Genomic DNA, 19,226 nt, shown 5'->3' with positions numbered 1-19,226 from the left:
TTTTTTTTTAGAAATAATTAATTGTGTGTATTTTATGGAAATAATTACTTAATTTGTGGGATTTTAAAAACTTTTCTTTTTAATTTCCGATAATAAATAATAAATGGCATTTAAGTAATAGACTAACATGTCATGGCTAATCAGTTAAAGGTTTTAAAATGTTGGTCATATTGAAATCTAATGTTTCAAAATGGCTAATAAGCTAGACTACCCAATTTTATCATATAGAAACTATACTAATGCAAATTTAAGAAAACTAGTGCAAATTTTAAAGGTCTTAATAGATACATGAGACCTCAAGATAGATCGATTCATGCTTAAAATCAAATGAAAGTACTGATTCGATAGTATAATATCAGTAGTAGGGTGTGCACGATCTGTTTCGATCTAAAAAATCATACCATTTTAATTTAAAAAATAAACTAAACCGAATTAAACTAATTTAGACCTGTTCGATTTGGTATAAACTATTTTGAATATTTTTAGAAAATTTTAATGAGTGATTTAAAAATCTAAATTATTTTAAACATTAGCATATGAATTTGTTGGATCCTCTGTTGCAATGTTTTATATTTGACAAAACAATCGTAAAGTTATTCTACACTATGTGCAACAATTTGTTCAAGACATCGGGTAACTCAAGTCACATGTCCTCCGGTGCAAATTCAACTAAAAGTATTTTATTTTTAGTTTCGAGATTTTTGGATTGGTATGATCATATTTGTTTTCGGTTATACTATGTTGCAACAAGTGGCTTACTCTGATTGACAATAATAACAAGCTGAATAAGAACTTAACTAATCTAAAGCATGAGAAAGATGATCTTTAAAATAAGGTATGTGTGTTTATTAGTGAGAAGAGTGAATTACATGATACCATATTCACTCTCAAGATCCAGGTTGAGAAAGAAAGAAAGGCTCATTCCGATGCAACTGAATACCTCAATAAACTCAAGAAGAATTTAAAGATGCTAAATTCAATATTGACTCAATCCTTGTGTCACGTAGAAGAGGTGGTGGAAGTAGAGGTCTTGGTTTCTATGGAGAGCCCTCACATGGAGAAACCAAGTTTGTAAAAGCTAGAGAGAGCATGAAGAGCTTTGTATCTAAGGCTCAACATAATTTCTCAAGGGAGCATATAGTATAAGAAATGGATTTGACATTTTTGGATCAAGGTTGGACACACAAACCTTGTTGCTTCAAGCTGCTAGCTGAGCACAGACAAAAAAAGTGAAGCAAAGTCTTGCAGTAAGATAAGAAAAAGGAGTCAAACATAAACTGTGCTTTGTTGCATACAATTCTTCCAACAACATGAAGAAGGGCAACTAATATTATGGTAGTGGATGCTCAAGACATATGATAGATGATCAAAACTACATCATCGACAAAGATACTCTTCATGTTAAAGGCTTAGCACAACTTGAGAATGCTCTTCTCTTTACGGGTTGAAAGCTAATCTTATCAGTAACAGTCAGCTATGTGATAGTGATCATCAAGTTGAAGTTCACTAAAGGCATTAGCCAAGTTTTTTACAAAGACGATTAGTGTGTCAGGGAAACAAGTCACAAACAGCTGCTATGATCATATTTTCCCTCAAAGTTTTCTTACGTTTTATGATTCATTATAGTTAATGTTTTGGAGTAAAATCCAAGACGCGGTGATGGTTCCCAAGCATTCAAATGATTGGTCTATACATGAACATCCTTTGACTCAACATAAAAAAGTTATGGTCTTTAAACAATAGCTTATTCTCATAAATGGCGCTGAGAAATGGAGGAAGAAGCTTCTAGTCATGTTCATGGTATGTGGGGGTAATGTTGTCTATTTACTTGTTCTGGCACTTCGACACCCAACACAGTACATGGAGAAAAGAGACGTTAGCGAAAATGTACGACGAGCAGACCGGAATATTGCAGGATAGTTCCATGTTAGCATGAACCAAGTACACTCTTATTTGACCATTCTTTTCTCCACATTTCATCATGAAAATCACCCTTCCGCATTAATATACCAGGAAAAAAAACTACTATTGCGATATTTTAAGACTTTTCTATTCTTCTTTCTAATGGCATGAGTTTGCTTGGTCGGGCCTGGAAGCTCGCTGTGTGCCTTGCGACAAAACTTGATATTCATGGGACATGGTTGTTGCCCTCAGATTTACTTATATGATTTCGCCACTTTTTTTTTTCAATTGTAACCCATTTTGAGAAACAATTGGTTTATTTTCCGTTTTGGGGTTTCAAAATATATCTAGATATCCAAGTTCTAACAAATTTTTCATCGTGGTCTTTTATAGAAAACATTTGGTGAATACATGAAAAGAACGACTTTTGAGAGACCGCTCACTAGCGGCGTTGCCTATACTTTGAAAGTCGTTTACTCGGAGAGGAAACAGTTTGAGATGGACCACGGGTGGACTATAAAGAAAATGGAACTCAAATATCAAATCAAGAATGTATTTCAAAGAATTCGAACCCCATTCCGATTCAAGATGAATACACCACTGAACTAATTATATCACATCAACGATTATACAAACGAGTTAAGATTTATCGTAGTGAGGTTCAGATCCGGTGAGCCGTCAATTACACCATATTTCCATACAATAAGAGGAAAGGTGAAACTAACCATGTCTCTAAGTCCTTGTCCAACCCTTGCTCAGTCCCGTAACAACCCTCGTCCCAACAGCCTCTGCCCATGGTATTTTTCTTTTATACTTAGTTGGAACTAAAGCGATTGGTGCATAGATATGATTGGTGATTATGAACATCTAGATTTTGAACTACGAACTTATATTATTCAAAAAATTTAAACTGGGATCCTAATTGGTTATTAGTTGTTCTATTGCGAAACTATCAGCCGATGAAATGGAAACCCTTTGTTTTTATGGCATCATTGAATGAATGGGGTAAAATTATGTCGGTCAATATTTTGGCTCGAATTGCTCTTGGAGTCGAATCTTGGTTCGATACCAATGTTTTGAATTTGTGATTCTCGGCCATTTTAAGAGCTAAGCTTCTGCGACGTTCTTCTAGAACGCGGCAATGGTACTAAAGGTGGCTTCAAAAGAACGAGATAATGATTATACAAATGTCACGGAATACGAGAGACAAATCGAAAAGTCCCTCATGCTCTTTTTTATCACTTAAAAAGATCAAGATTGCCGTCTTCCATCACCGTCCGCCGTGTTAGATTATAAAATGATTGTTGTAATATTTTTTATCAGGCAAGTTTGTAGGTCGCACATTTGAGATACTATTAAAAAAGATAAATACTTGAGATTCTTAAAAAACGACTAAAAGAAAATAAAAAGATTAAAAGATTACATAGTCGTACTTGTAGATGATATTCCAAATTTTGTTAACTAGGTCAACATGAAGTTGATTGATGGTAACTCATCAATATTTGAAAATATGTTTTTGCTATAGAAGATTCTTGCGTGCGGCGGGGTGGTTCGACTATAGAAATCTCGGCGTAGTTCCTATTGTAATTCATGTGAAAAGATCATAAAAATTATTGACCACTCTTGGCTGATCAAGTGAAAACATAATTTTATCCTTCGAAATAATTGGTTAAAAGCTCAATAAAATTACAAAAACCCTCATATTTATTGGAGTTTAAAATAATTCCAAATCCATGCAGACAAGTTATTATTTGATATAGACTTGTAATGACATCTTCACAGTTCATAGTCATAGTAAACTACAAGTAGTTCTCATTTTTATTAATTCACTGGTTTGTTCGCTTAGATTCTGATATTCAAGGTATTTGTTGAATTCAACAGCTGGTCAAAGGGGTGTTTATTTGTGGTTTGGATTGTCTCAAGTCATCTTACATGTATTTATAAATTATATATATATATATGTGTATGTGAAATATTCTTAAATGTAGTTTTCCATTTTCTACAAATGAGGAACGACCATAAGTCAACGACGCTATTGCAAATCCCGCAGGAGTAGGATAATCTATATTGTGTCCGAGCACACCCTAATAAAATCCCATACAGCCCCCAAGGCCAAAAAAAAAAAAAAACTCCTAATTCTCTCTCTCTCTCTCTCTCTCTCTCTCTCTCTCTAACATTTTAGGAAAAAGAAAAAGCAGACTTTGGTTAAGCTCTATTGTGAGCTGTACATAACCATTGTTATCATAGAGAGGGGGAGAGAGATCTACGACTCTTTCTCTCTCTACTTTCGTTCTACAGCCTTCGGATCTTCGTATCCACGTTGTCAGCTCAGAAAGGTCGTCGAGGTTTTGTTTATAGACCTAAAAGCTTCTTAATAAGGTGAGTTCTGATTTCCTTTCTCTTTCGGTTGCGTTTTTTCTTTTTCCGTAGTTCCAAACAGTTCTTGATCGATTACGTGTATGTTTTCCTCTTATTATCATTATAATTATTATATTTCGATTTGGCTTTGTTGTTTGTGGTTCAATTTCAATGTATTTGCCGGTCAAAATGTGCGCGAGGGAGAGAGGATAGGGATTTTTGTTTATTTGTTTCAAGATTAGATTTCGCTGAAGCTCTGTTTTTTTATTGAGATCAATTAATAGTTATTGTGAGGATTATTAATCCAAAGAAAAACCTTCTCGGAGACTTATAATTTCGGATATTGAAATACTTTAATTCTCCTGACTAGGTTTAAGAGATTATCGAAAAGATTAAGTGATCAGTGTTTTCTTGAAGTAAAACAGTTTTTTCGTTTTCAATATAGCATTGGAAATGGCGAGTCGAGTGAAGGAAGACGAGAAGAATGAAAGAATTATTCGTGGTCTGCTAAAACTTCCCGAGAATCGCCGATGCATCAACTGTAACAATTTGGTAAGAGCTTTTTTGAAGTCCTCTTTTTCTTTATAGATATTTTTGCTGTCTCCATTCGAGAGTTGTAGATTTAACGTATATTTTATTTGTATAATTGTAAAGTGTAATGCCACTAGAGATTTTATGGAACTAGATGGCATTTTAGTAGCGTTTAATTTGTTGTCAAAATGTCCGCTACAATTGTATGTTTGTGGGCATTTTAGTGTGTGCTCATTGACACGATTCTAAATTAAACGTTCCATGTAACCGTTAAAGCAAGATAATTTATTAATGAAATGTTGTCTTCTATTTTGGTTGGTGGCATGTTGCAAATTTTTGTAACGTGGCTTAGATTCTTCTTTGTTAATATGAATATAGCTGGGACTCCATGATTAGCAACTAGGCGTCTTAGATTCACAAGTTATACTTTGGCGTGGGAACTGTGGGCACCAATGTTTGTAGTGAAATGGTTGTTGTATGTACGAAATAAGTTCAGAAGTGTTTGGTGAATTAATTTTCTTGTTCAAACTGCCTATTTCTGCCTCCGGTTTCTGTTTGGTAAATTTCGTTTTTCTAAGGGTTTTCTTTTGAGCCCTGTAACGTATAAAATATAGTCTTGCGCTAGGGGCACAGATTCCTGAACGTTTGATTTCCGTTTCCTTGATCAAGACTAGTTTGGTTCTGCACATAAGACTACTTTAATTTTCGTTCCTAAGGGTTTCCTTTTTGAGATTTGTAACGGATAAAGTTTAGTCTTGCGGTATGGACAAGGATTCTTGAGCGTTTTATCTCGGTTTCCTTGGCTTAACTACGAAGGTGATCAAGGTTAGTTTAATCTAGCAAGTTACTCAAGTAAAGCTAGGTTGGATCTAAGTAACTTTTTGAAGGCCTGCCCACCGGCATTAAAAAAAGGCCTGCGGTGTCCAATTTGTGCTCTGACATTTAAATATTCCTTTTTTCTGGTATTAAGTAATTCAAGTGCTTGAGTTTAATTTTAAATGGTTATATAGATTTCTAAATTGTGGTAAATCATGCTGTTTCCTACATCGTCTTTGTCAAACAGGGGCCACAGTATGTTTGCACCACTTTCTGGACGTTTGTTTGCACACCTTGTAGTGGAATACAGTAAGTTGTTCTAGCCTTTCTGGGTGTCATCTTGAATTGTAATCTATGTTGATGTGCATAATGAAAAAAAATATATATAGGTTTCCTCTATCCTATGCTTACATGTCTACTTATGTGAAAATGTTTGCAGTCGGGAGTTTACGCACCGAGTAAAATCAGTATCCATGGCAAAATTCACCTCTCAGGAAGTCAAAGCTCTTCAGGAAGGGGGAAACCAAGTATGATGACTGTTTTCTATATCTGATATTTCTTTTGCGATAGATAGATTCTCACTGTGGTGCACTATTATCTGGGTTTCCTGCAGCGCACAAAAGAAATTTACCTGAAAGAATGGGATCCACAAAGAAATTCTCTCCCTGATAGCAGGTTATACACCGTTATATTTCTGTCTATCGGTTATGCTGCTGACTTCGTTCTGATTTGATATCTTTACTTTCAGCAATGTTGAGAGACTCCGCGATTTTATTAAGCATGTTTATGTGGATAGAAGATATACTGGTGAGAGGAACAATGACAAGCCCCCAAGGTCAAAGACGGTAAAGTTCTCCTTGCCTCTTCTAATCCATCAACTACGACATAAAATAATTTACTATTGTAGTTTCTGCATGATTGTGTGCGAGGAAAGGAATCGTGGGCATATGTTTTTAGGTTTAAAAATGAACCATTCTTCTCTTTGAAAACTGCATTGTACAGGGTGAGAAGGACGACTCATACGAAAACAAGAGAGCCCCTTCATATCAAGGAGGGTCTAGAAGTCCTCCATATGAGGACAGTGAACATCGTTATAGTGGCAGATCTAGTCCTGGAGCTAGAAGCTATGATGGAGGTAGAAGTCCTGGGTATGATCAAGATAGTCGGCAGAATAACGATTATAGAAAAAGCCCAGCTAGGCCTGAAGTTGTCAATGACTGGCGCCGGGAGGATAGGTTTGGAAACGGAAGAAAAAATGACGATCGCAGGATGTCCGATGGAGATTCAAAGATGGAAGAGAGATCGCCTGATCGGCCAAAAGATGTCAGCTCCACAAATCCCCCTGTTGTTAGGCCCGTTAGAGAAATTTTAGGGGAAAACACGATACCTCTTCGAGTCATTGAGCCTCCTAAACCTGCTGCCCGGTCTGCTGATGGTTCTGCACATACACAGGTGGGCTTTCTTATGAAAAGTGTTCATCATGTTTTTATTGTTGTAGTTGTCGCACAATCATAATCTGGCTTTCAACGTGACTATGTAACACATCAAGCCAAATAAATTGGATCCACTGGTTAATATGACTCAGTGTGGGGATATATACGATAATATCTTGCTTTCTTTGTTGGATGAATTCATGATAAATCAGCTGGACTAGTTTACTCTTTGCTTTCCCCTTTTTATGGGTCACTACTACTACTTGGCTATGCGATACTTTATATATACTGTAATGCATCATTTTATAGATCTTCCCTTCTTGACTTATTATTGTCGCCTATTCAAAGCTTCATGTACTCATCCGGTCTATGACTTTCTGATAGGCGTAGAAATGTAATTCAGTACACTTATTGGGGTACTACTTGTGACTGCAGAGATCAGCATCCTCTAGTAGCCTGGCTTCTGCCAATGGGAACCCAGTGGAAGTCAAATCAGAACCTTCTGTAAGTTTGATCGATTTTGATGCCGATTCCAAACCTCCTGTTGCTGCACCTCCACAACAGTCAAGTACAGTTCAACCTACTGCACAGCCAGCAAATTCAGCTACTGACAATTGGGCCTCATTTGATATGTCCCCACAAGTAAAAGCGCCTGAGGCTCCTCCTAATCTTTCAATGGACTCTCTCTTATCTCAACTGTCAGTCTCGGCTCCTGTTCCTGCTCATAACTATGGGGCGCCAGGTGCTAATGCTACGCCCGCTGTTTCAGTAAACAACTTGTCAACGTTTCCCTTGGATGGTATGTCAGTTGTCGCCCCTGGATCTGCCTCTGTATTTCCAGTCAATGCTGGTAATACAGCTGTAAATGCTCCGGGGACCACACAGTGGCCTAATGCACAACAACAACAACAACAACAACAACAACAACATCAACATCAACATCAACAACCATCTTTTTTCTCTGCTGCGGGCAATCAACCATCTTCTCAACAGTTCACGCAACCCGCCATGGGAGGGCCTTCAAACACTCAGGTTGCACTTTTTGTTTGGTTTTCCAGTTCTGTACTTGTGCCTTCAAGCAATGAGCATTTTTGTTCACTCTGTTTCCACGTTATTTTTATCAGCCATGGAATGCAGTACCGGCTCCCAATGCACACGGGTTTTCGAGTAATTTAACAGCAATGGTACATCCGACTGCTATAAGACCTGGACACGAAGTTCGTTCTGCTGTTGCATCCCAACCTCCAGTCACAGATGTAAAGCCGAGTGGAAGAACAGCACTGCCCGAGGTACTAATCTCTTTGAGTACACTTTGGTGACATCTTAATAAGGTGTTTCTCTAATGGATTGCCAAAATCATTCATCTTCCTCAGGATCTTTTCGCGTCAAGTTATTCAAATTTTCGTGCACTAGTTCCTGGTTGGCAGACCGGTCCACCGGGTGGCATGGGGGGATATGGGATGCCGTATAACATGGGAATGGTACTGTCACTATGAGTAATACTTTTGATTAGTTTTATTTTTTCTATATATTTTGAATGCTGTGACATAATTTAAATATATTTTCTTTTACAGTCCGGGCAAGGGTATCAGCAGCCATTTCAACCCGTGCAAGGCTTTCAGCAGCAGCCGTTTCAACCCTTGCAAGCCTTTCAGCAGCAACCGTTTCAACCCGTGCAAGCCTTTCAGCAGCCATCGAAATCAACCAACCCATTTGATCTAACGAGTGAAGCTCCAGCTCCAGCTCATGCCCCACCTACAGTATGTGATGCACTTCGATTCTTTCAATTTCCTTTGGTTTTACTTGCTGCAAATCATACACTCGATTTTTCTTCTTCGTCTTCTTTTTCATGTTGTTGAGGTTTTAGCTTTTGTTGACATGTACTGTTACGATGCAGTTTCCTTCCATGGGACCCTTGGAAAGCGCTCTACCAAATGCGATGAACCCATCAGGTTTGATGCGAACAGGAAGCCTAGGCACTCCATCATCACCATGGATGCCACAACCACAACCACAGCCATCATCATCATCATTTTCATCACTATTGCCTCCCCAAGCTCCTCCAGCTTATCCATCAGCTTTGCCGCCAAGTACGGTGATCCTCTTTACATTCTCTCCAATGGCTTTGTGCTGAATCTTGTTTTGATATTTTCAGGGGCTTACATGGGTCAACAAGTTCCTAATAACATGCTTCCACCTGGGTAAATACTCTTTTCCATACTCTTCGATGGATTTTTTTTCTTTTCCCTGCTAGAAGTGAGGCCAAGAGCCTTCTGTTAATTTGTAAAATGCGTAATATTTTCTTTCGATCTGTAGGCATCAACAAGGAGAGAATCCAGGTTTTAGCTCGTTTAATATGGAGCAACAGTTACCTGGGAGATTCTCAGCTCCTGCAACTCCGTCACCTTTTTCATCTTCCGGAGGAAATCCTTTTGGCTAAATGCGAGACCAATCAAAGAAAAAAAAACGTTTTTAATCCTGGTGCAAATTGCGGGGCAGAAGTTTTGGTTCACTCGAAATCGTAGTTGTAAGTTGAACTATCCAACCCGCTTACAGATAGGAGTCACATAAAGCCTGCGACGTGTAAAATCTGTTTGATGCCTAAGAAAAGGAGGAAAGGAAATAGAGAGAAAGAGTACATAAACTGAAAGGGAAGAAGGAGAGGAGAGTAGATTATTATTATATTATTTATTTTGGTGCAGCTATTAATATATGTTTGTTGGTCCTGGTATTCTTTATAGCGTCATATCCTGGGTGTTCTTGTGTGCATGTTTGCTGGTTTATTATTCCTTGTTTCTTGGTCGGAATTTTTGTATGATTTTGTAATGTCATTGTTAGACAAGCTTAGTGGAACTAATGCAGAGAATTTGTTTGAGTGTTGATATGTAGACTTCCATTTCATTTCAATATTTTTTTTTTTTTTTTTTTTTGAGGAACATTTCATTTCAATATTTGTTTTTGCTTTTTTATTGGGTAAAACCCGGCATCTCCTCTGAACATGTCTGTACAGACGAAAACGAACCGAAACAAATCTAGAAAAGTGGAAATCTTGTGGAGATGTATCAGAATGTATAGCAATGTATTACTTTCTGTTAACTAAGAAAATACTTGGAATTTTTTTGTTGTTCAAATTTCTGAAGGATGATTATTTTTGCTCAGTAGATATTTGATTTGGTTTAAATTTTATTTTAGATTATAAAAACAACGATATTTGATTTCAATTACTTGTATACGCCAGGCTTGATGCACATCTAATTTATACTTTCGCTATAATTTGAAAGAAACAGACTGGTTTTGATCAGTGCAGGTTTGAAACTTGAACAGCTAAATCACATATCCAATCATTTGTGAATTTGTGAATTATACACAATCCTTTGTACAGAGCGGCCAACGGCCATAGGCCACTGAAGTACCAATTTTTGCCTTTTTTTCAATTGTGTGACAAAAATATAAAAAATGAGGGGAAAAAAGTAATAATCAAAACCCAACATTCCAATGATAAATCTATCTAACCTATAATGATCCTCGTCTTCTCTACTCTAACTGCGGGCTTTACACATATATGACAAGATTCATAGCTGGCAAAGTAATTGTGTAGTGTAATTTCTGTACTGTCGATGACGGCGATGACCCAGAATCATGGAGATCTTTCTTCGCACCGAATATCATATAATAATCCAGTCATCCAGAAGTTGCTCTCAACCGTGTCCCTAGCTTGAATCGATTCCCATTACAAGCAAGCGAACCAAGCATTTAAACTTCTGTTCTGAGCTTGAATTATTCAGTTGTTGCCACTTCGTGCGCACTTCCATATCACCGGAGCCACAATCATCCACACTGCCCCAAAAACATAACAAAACAAAAATCATATAATCATTTTCCATGTCTTGAAGCTCTCTAAGAAAGAAAGAAAGATAGGTCATCGAAACTTACAATACACGCAAACGGCTAGCCATTCGTTGACTATTCGGACCCAAGTGCTGGTCCAACCCACGTCGATGGTCCATCTATCATTGTCACCAAAAAAAAAAAGGAGAATCAAAGCTTGAGTATATATAACCAAGCGAATTCGCAACTGTTAAAAAAGTTAAGAGGTAAAAGAATCGTACCGTCTCATGGCATGGTGGGTGTTCCAGCTGATGAGAAGCATGGCAAAGTACATGGCTCCGGTCGCAAACACAAAGTGGAAAAACCCGTACCCGTATGGCACTTCATCCTCCGATTTCTCCTCTTCTTTCTTCAACTGTATGTGCCGCCGAATTTTTTTTTATTTTCTTAAGTCACTCCGGGTTTTCGGATATTAAAAACCAAAAAAAAAAAAAAAAAGGAGGGAACCTGAAAACATTGTGAGTCTATTCCCGTGGAGAATGTCGCTATAACCATCGCCAGCACCGCAACAACGAAGCTCTACCGAGAGAAGAAGAAGAAGAATAATAATGGTTATGATGAGGAAAATAGAAGTGAATTATTGGAAGTTGAATGCGAATGTGTTTCAAAGCAATTACTATGATAGTGAGCCAGTCTGTTTTCGGGGTAGCTGTTGATTTCCTGATGCAATTCTCTCCAGCTGGTTCACTGCACACAAAACAATTGAAAATGAAATGACATCTAAGAAATAACACAGCATTGAATTTGTTTTAGTAGATCTTCAAATCTCTCTTTTTATAAAGAAAAATATCAAGAAAAGCCATGCCTTCTAATTGCACACCAGCAGATGAAAACGACATAAAGGCCCATGAGTCCCGGTGTCAAGATCCCGGCATTCACCTACCAAAAAAAAAAAAAAAAAATCGTTTAGATTATCGGTTAAAACAATGTGCTCTTTTCAAGTGCTTAGGCCCACACTTCTAACATGGTATCAGAGCCAGACCCGATTTCGATGTTGAGCCACACGAATGAATGAATAGAAAAAAAGGTGAATAAAAAGGGAGACCTTTGGGTGGAGAGAGACACTGGTCATGAGTTGAAGGAGGACCAAAGTCCAAGTGATGAAGAAGATGTTGAGGAGGCAAGTCGGTTCGGGAGCGTACCAAATGTACATCATTATTATCCCAACTATGCACGCTATGTACGCCGTCGTCGCCACCAACATCACATGAATTTGGCTGCACCGACAAATAAATTGAATATCATGATATGTTGTGCACAAATTTGTTACAAGTAAAAAATAAAAAAATATTTAACCATCTCTCGGCGTTCTTCTCCGACTGACAACAATCGTTCATCCATGTAATGAAGCTGATTACGCTTATCAACTGTATCAGGAGAAATACCCTGCAAATCCACTTTTAAATTAGTCCCAAGGAATGGATATATACATATATATATGTGTGTATGTGTAGGTAAGGAAGGAATGTCGTTTACCCTGCACCAAAATGTGCTAACTCCCCTGCCAACACACAAACATATTTATTAAGGACAAGAATAAGAATATGAATTGATTCATGGATCGGAAGAAGAGATGAGACAATTACCATAGAGCTGAATAAATGTGGAGGGAATCAAGAAGGGAATGAGTGTGAAGGCGACCACGAGAATGATTTTGACGGACCACCAACTCGATTGCCATTCATTGCGCCGGTCGCTTTGCTTCGACGTTCCGACAGTTGTGAGGAACATTGTGAAATAAAATGTCTATTTAACCCTGTCAAGGCTCTTTCCTTTTTTTATCAAGATGATTAATAACAGAAATTTAATGAGTTTTTTTTTTGTGTTTGGTAAAAAAAAAAAAAAAAAGGATACAAAGCAGCCCAAGCTGACTCGCAAAACGCCTTGAGCTCCCAAACACTCTTTCCCTCCTTCACATCCTTTCAATCCTGATCATCAATCATAAAACTATCAACCATATTTATTACCAGTTATTTCATATGCTAAATGAAGTGGATCACACAAACACACATTTGAGTTGACTACCATGGATCAGAATGCATCATATCATATAGTTTGCTCAGATATAAAAGACAATAATTTATTAGCATTACATAATTCTTAAATTTCAGTTTAAAATTGAGCATAGATCATAATTATAATCATATCATGTAGTTTGTTGAGATAAAATACAAGAAGAAAAAAACTTACTTTCCATCTCAGTCAAAGCAGTGGTGCCATAATCCCTGGCAGCCCAAGCAAGGAAGTTTGAGAGCAGAAAAAAGAGTGCATAAACATATCTTGCCATCCATGGATTTGACCCATTTCTGAACTGACCAAACCATTGCCTCAGCCACGACTCCTCTTCCTTCAACACCACTCTTTGTCTCTCACAATCATTATTATTACTACTATTCACATTGCTCACTCTCTCACTCTCCATTTTCTATACACTTATTCCTTTTCACTCTCCCCAGGCCCAGCAGATATATAAATATATTTTTTATGCTCAATCAATGGGTTGAGTTCTTGATGATAATAATAAATGATAATAATTGAAAAAAAAAGTCAAGCAAGTGATCAGAAGAATAGATCGGACAAGACCACTTAAAGCGCACTCTTGTGTATAACTGTACACATTGAAATATGTATATGGTTTATGGTATGAATATGGTATGGCTTCTCTTTTGTTTTTTTTTTCTTCACTGACACCACCTTTGTTGTGATTGACTATATATCCTCACTTTATTCCGGATCTGTGTGTATATATATTTATATATAATTTTTCCCTTGGAAGTGATCACCTGGAATTTAGGAAACAAGAGATCTCACATTACATACGGAAATCAATTATTAATACTAATTGCACACATATATTATAAATAAACAAGCCAATTTTGAGACTAGTATGTTGTTTTGATGGAAGAACACATTTTTTGTTGGGGTTAGACGAGATTGGGTATGACAATCAAGCAAAAAAAATAAAAATAAAAAAAACGTACATGCCACGGAAATAATGTCGTACAGAATTGTTATAGAATGTGAGTTTGCATGGAAATATAAATTCCTAACTAAAAGGAATGTAATGTTATTTAAGCATTTCATTTAACTAAACAATAAAAATGGTAAGCAATGATAAGTGATCAGAAGAATAAACCATGCACGCCAATTTCGTGATTTTTTCAGGTGTGAATCTTTTGACAAATTCAAGCTCTTTTTGGTTGGACCCACATCCACAGTTTTTTTTGTCTATTTTTGTTTTTATAAATATAATAAAAGAAAAAGGGCAAAAAATTCACAGATTTGTTGCACTCCCTAGGGATGCGTGAAGCTCTCTATAATAACCGAATATCTTGAGATGCAATGCAAACAAGTGTTCTATTTCTCTACAACCGAATATCTTATTCTCATCTCCACTATTCAAAATTTATTCTGCTTTTTTTCCCTATTGATTTAATCCTGAGCTTTAAAGAGAATTACGTGCCTAAAAGACGTTTGTTTGTCGAGGAAAGACGTATCAAAAAAAAAAAAAAAACAAGACGTTTGTTTGTTGAGGAAAGAGAAGGGTAATGTGGGTATTTCCTAACGTACGATCGCTTTAATTAAAGATATTATTAATTGGGCCTGTGAATGTGGAAAGAGTGCCGAAAAAAGTGTGTAGTGGAAGAAGAAGAGAAGGCACTATCTACAAGCAAGCAATATGTGATTCTTTGTTTTTTTATGATGAAATGCCTATTTTATTCATTTATTTCTTTATTGCCTTATTATTATGATCGATCTCATTAACGTTTGAGCTCAAATAAATCAAACGAGCATAAGAATTGATAATGTCGTTGGATTTTCTCAACGAAACAAAGCTGTGAAGAATCTAGAGACTCATCATTTCTAGTTTCTGATTGATTAAATTAATCTATAAAAGAAAAGAGTAACAAAATATGCCCAGAATTTTAACAGCAATCAAAGAAAGATGTATTACATGTATATATATATATATATATATATATATATATATATATATCCTTGAAATTCCCACATCACCAGACTGTAAAAGCTTTAAACTTGGGAAGAGAAAAGAAGAAGAAAAAAAAGACAGACTTACTGATTTATGACTTCACGATCAATCCAAAGCTCTTCTCTTAATTTGCTTTTGTACGTCTTGAAGACCATATGAAATGAAAAGACTTATCTCCCGAGATCGCAAATATATATTTATAGAGAGAGAGGCTTCAAAGATTCTCACACACCCCTCTCCCTCTTTTATTATGATCCATATATCAATATATATATATAAACACACTTTGAGAGAGAGAGAGAGAGAGAGAGTTTATATACTGTTTCCTTTATAGGTCTTTTACAGAGGCAACAGAGAGAGAGAGAGAGACAGAGAGAGAGAGAGAGAGAAAGAAAGATTGAGTTTGTGAGGATTTTATTTGCTTGCTTTTTCCCGCGGTAAAGCTTTCTGTTTCCGCTACACTCGTAACTTCGTATCTTTCAAGGTATTATTTCCCATATATTTCTCATCACATAACTAAATTCTTCGTAGACAATTCTTCATTTATTTATTTTACTCTTCATAGAGAATTCTGATATTACTCAATACTCGAATTTAAATTTTATTATATAGTGAGTAACCTTAGCTTGCTTGAATTTTATATTTATGATAATATAGCTCCCAAAATTAATTCATGAATTAGTAATTGGATCCATATGTTTCTGCTGTAGTCAAGATTTTTATGTAAAAATATTTTATTTTGTTGGTAAATATAGTAAAAAAAGCCAATGAGTTTGTTTCAGCGGATTGTGCAAGAGAAGTACCGTTGTTGTTTATCATTTAACTAATAACTATAAATAGTTAATTCAGCTATCAGTATGAGGACTAATTCAATGTAACATGCACATATATAATTGGATGCTAAAGAATTGTATACATACACCATATAGGGACATGGTAAATGTACCCTAATTTTGATTTTTGCAAATACCATAATATTGAGTCGATAGTTTCAAGAAAACCCTAGAGACCGGTTTAAGAAAATAATAGTACTACTTCTCTCATGCAACTGTTTCGGTTAGGGCTGAAATTGGAACGGTTCAATTCGGTTTTGGTCATTTTTCATAGCCGAATCCGAATTTTCGGTTTTAAAAATTTTGGTCCTATAACCAGTCAATGTCGTCCAAATATGAATTCGGTTATTCACTTTCTTAAATCCAATCATCCAATTTTGATACACGCTTTTCAAAACTCGGTTATTCTGTCGACACAAATCGACAATGTCTAGGGTGAGGTGACGTTTTCTGGTTATGGCTGTAGGGCGACATTCTGATGATGAAAAAGTGGTGACGGTTTCTGGAGCAGCGCCAATTAGAGGATGAAGGTCGACAGAGACATATATCCAGTTTATATGTTGGCAACAATGTCATGCCTTAGTTTTCGTCAATGCGGTGAAAGTCACAAAAATCGGTGGTACGACAAGAGTTGTGTGATGGGCAAGTCTCCGTCTCTCACAATCCTTGAAAAACGATGTTGTACCGGTGTCGAAAATTCATTTTTATATCTTGCAACACCAATATAAAAGATTAAGCAAATAATTGAAAAATCGATCAAAATTAGTTTTTTTTTTTCTTTCATAAAATACATATCTTAATATACACACACATACATATGTATATATTTATTAAGCCATAAGTGATGGCCCATAACTAATTTCAAAGAGAGAACATTTTATTTCAGAAAAAAGAAAAACTAAAAAAAGAGCTAGAAAAGTTGGAGGGGTTGGCGTTGTTGGTCGCATTGGGTCACACATGTCTGTTAATAAAAATGATGTGATTTTGGGTATTGGTTGGTGAGTTTGGGATTGAATTGATGGCAAAGGGAGAGTTTTGTTAAGGATTCAAAATCACGCCTAGTAGCTCTTTCAGTGCATGCTTTTATAACAATATTATTGTGTTTTTCTATAATGCTAATCATACATTATGGTGGGGCTTTCTTTTTACTATTATTCTCTTCTCTACAACTCAGCGTTTTATCATTATTATTCTCTTTTTTGCAGACTAGCTATACATGAACCATGATTAACGAGCATGGCTATTGTACGATTTTTATATCTATCTGTGCACCTTAAAAACATAATTTTTTTTTGTATCTCGTATGCAACAATGTGATTAAAATCAGTCTCAAATCTGGCCATTGATTTTTCACAATTTAATAATATTACCGATGTTTGTAAATATCCAAGCAGGCTTTGCCAATCATGCCCATATGTGTTCCCTGCCAAAACTTAGATCTCATCTCATCAAACAAAAAAAAAAAAAAAATCGGCATTCGTTTTAAAATAATATCGTTGAACGTGTAATTGTTTATTTTGAATGTAGTAAAGAAGTGTTTTTGCTTGACATGAAGATCCTGAAGAATAATTATAGATGTTATCATTTTTATGACCGAACATTTTTTGTTTGTTTGTTATTTGCTTACTACCAGACATGCATGATGTAAATTTCATCATATTTAGGCTTGCCCTCTTTTAATTGCCAATGATAACTAAAAAAAAGAGAGGGCTTAGTTATTATAGCATGTTTGTGAAATATGTTATTTGGAGATGTATACATAGATCATATATTGTCATATTTAACTTTTTTTTTTACTATTATATTTAAAAAGCATTATCGTTGCACAAAAACTCTTTGACAAATTCATAGAACACTACTATAAATAGGGATTACACAATGTATTTTGGGCAACGATTTCTCCAAAATTGTCGTAAATGTTAAAAAAAAATGCAATTCAATGCATGTTGATTTTTTACACCTCCGCGCTGCCATGTAGAAGAGTGGGGACACATGTTTTTTAAGACTTTGCTCAACGGTTTTGAAAAACCCTCGTGCAAAGTACCTAAAAATACTAACTACGTTGAAAACACCGTGACAAACTTATCTTGTACGGAGGTTTTTAAAAGATTTTTGTGTGAATTTTTGTAGAATGGAAAAATAAATAAAAGTCTAGATATTTTTATGCTCTTGGAACTCAAATTGAAGTGAGTCATCGACTATTTTGATGTTCTTTTTTTGTATTTTTTTATTATTTTTTTGAGTTGCTTGTGATTTTCTAACGATTTAAGCATAATTGAGCATTGTTGGAGAAATTCGGGGAGTTTCGGACGCATGTCAGACATATTTTGGAGTTTTTGGCTCCATAATGTACTACACAAAGTCCATAAGAAGAACTATAATGTCTTCACAATGTTTGACCTCTTAATCTCTTTCTTCATCTTTGTCTCTACAAATGCATTAATTGTGTTCTATTTCTTCTTCTACTTGTTTTTATCCCCCTCCTCTGCCGCTGTCTTCTTCTTCTTCACTCGTAATTGTTGTCTATCCTTCTTCATCATCTTCTTCTTCTTCTTCTTCTCTTTGAATTATCATCTTTCTTTCTTTGTCTTCGTCTTCTTCTTATTCTACGTATTTTTCTCTTTTTCACGGCGGGCAAAAAAATATGTACGAGCAGGTGAAAACGTGAACAAAATGAAAATTGATCAAAAAACATCAAATTTTCACCATAATTTCCATCGTTGTGCAAATCACTTTTCATACTAGCGGAAGGCGTCAATAAATGTACCTAGTTTGTATAGATATTCTACCATAATGAACGTTGAGATATACATCCTTATATATTAAATTGAAATTACGTGTTAGTAATTAGTCATTATAGTTTACATAAGAAAATATATACAGCCAACTACCCTCCCCTTATTTTCTTGATAAAGAAATTGAGATATATGTTGACCCCCTATTATTAATTCATGATCTACATCTACATTTCAGGTTACACAGTACATCATTTCTCAATTATTAGGTAACATAGAATCTCCTTGACAACTCACGCTATGTTAAACCAAAAGCATCATTTCTCTATTTGGTCATATGATAATTCCCGTTGAAAAATTGGCTTTAAGATCTAAACAATATATTAAAAAAATATATAATAGAATGTAAATATTTTGGGATTATATCACAAGTATCACATTTCCAATAATTTTGGACCAAAATCTTATAAGTCTATTTTAATCCAAAAATATGACTACTTATTTGGTGTATTTACCTTTTTAACCTCTCTCTCTCTCTCTCTCTCTCTCTCTCTCTCTCGCCTGTTTGATTTTTTTTAAGTTGCTGAATTCTCAAGTGGATCAATTTTATTCTCATAGAACTGTTTGAAGATTTTTTTTTTCATTTGAAAAATCTGAGAATTCGTTTGAAAATTTATTGACATTTTGTCAATTTATTGACATAGATGTCATTAAAGCTTCAAAGATTCTGAGAATTTCT

General features: G+C 35.7%; 2 protein-coding genes across 3 annotated transcripts; one reads left to right on the top strand and one right to left on the bottom strand.

The window, feature by feature from the left end:
* The first annotated feature begins 4,055 nt into the window (after window positions 1-4,055).
* NIG (NSP (nuclear shuttle protein)-interacting GTPase) lies at window positions 4,056-9,922 on the top strand. Of its 2 annotated transcripts, none has more exons than XM_089613719.1 (14): window positions 4,056-4,281; window positions 4,706-4,812; window positions 5,855-5,916; window positions 6,047-6,134; window positions 6,221-6,282; window positions 6,356-6,452; window positions 6,610-7,059; window positions 7,476-8,072; window positions 8,165-8,329; window positions 8,414-8,521; window positions 8,615-8,800; window positions 8,938-9,130; window positions 9,196-9,241; window positions 9,357-9,922. In XM_089613719.1, exons 2-14 carry the CDS (start codon window positions 4,714-4,716, stop codon window positions 9,478-9,480), a joined length of 2,277 nt encoding a protein of 758 aa, XP_089469845.1. In that variant the 5' UTR covers window positions 4,056-4,281; window positions 4,706-4,713; the 3' UTR covers window positions 9,481-9,922. The 2 variants fall into 2 exon arrangements, with proteins under 2 accessions (XP_089469845.1, XP_089469846.1); XM_089613720.1 differs by having other exon boundaries at window positions 4,067-4,281; window positions 4,686-4,812.
* A 326-nt stretch (window positions 9,923-10,248) lies between these two features.
* LOC149400910 (Serinc-domain containing serine and sphingolipid biosynthesis protein) lies at window positions 10,249-15,269 on the bottom strand. The gene is made up of 13 exons (XM_089613721.1): window positions 15,007-15,269; window positions 13,119-13,711; window positions 12,783-12,856; window positions 12,515-12,674; window positions 12,405-12,429; window positions 12,225-12,314; window positions 11,974-12,145; window positions 11,734-11,807; window positions 11,546-11,615; window positions 11,376-11,447; window positions 11,150-11,283; window positions 10,974-11,047; window positions 10,249-10,877 (listed from the first exon to the last, which is right to left on the bottom strand). The coding sequence occupies exons 2-13, from the start codon at window positions 13,348-13,350 to the stop codon at window positions 10,822-10,824; spliced, it is 1,233 nt and encodes a 410-aa protein (XP_089469847.1). The 5' UTR covers window positions 13,351-13,711; window positions 15,007-15,269; the 3' UTR covers window positions 10,249-10,821.
* Window positions 15,270-19,226: the final 3,957 nt, after the last annotated feature.

This window comes from Urtica dioica, chromosome 4 (assembly GCF_054948205.1).
Source record: "Urtica dioica subsp. dioica isolate 48M chromosome 4, U.dioica_male_clone48M_v1_H2, whole genome shotgun sequence".
NCBI classification, from domain to species: domain Eukaryota; kingdom Viridiplantae; phylum Streptophyta; class Magnoliopsida; order Rosales; family Urticaceae; genus Urtica; species Urtica dioica.
Note: the sequence above shows the minus strand (reverse complement) of the source record. Positions and strands in the feature narration are given on the sequence as shown.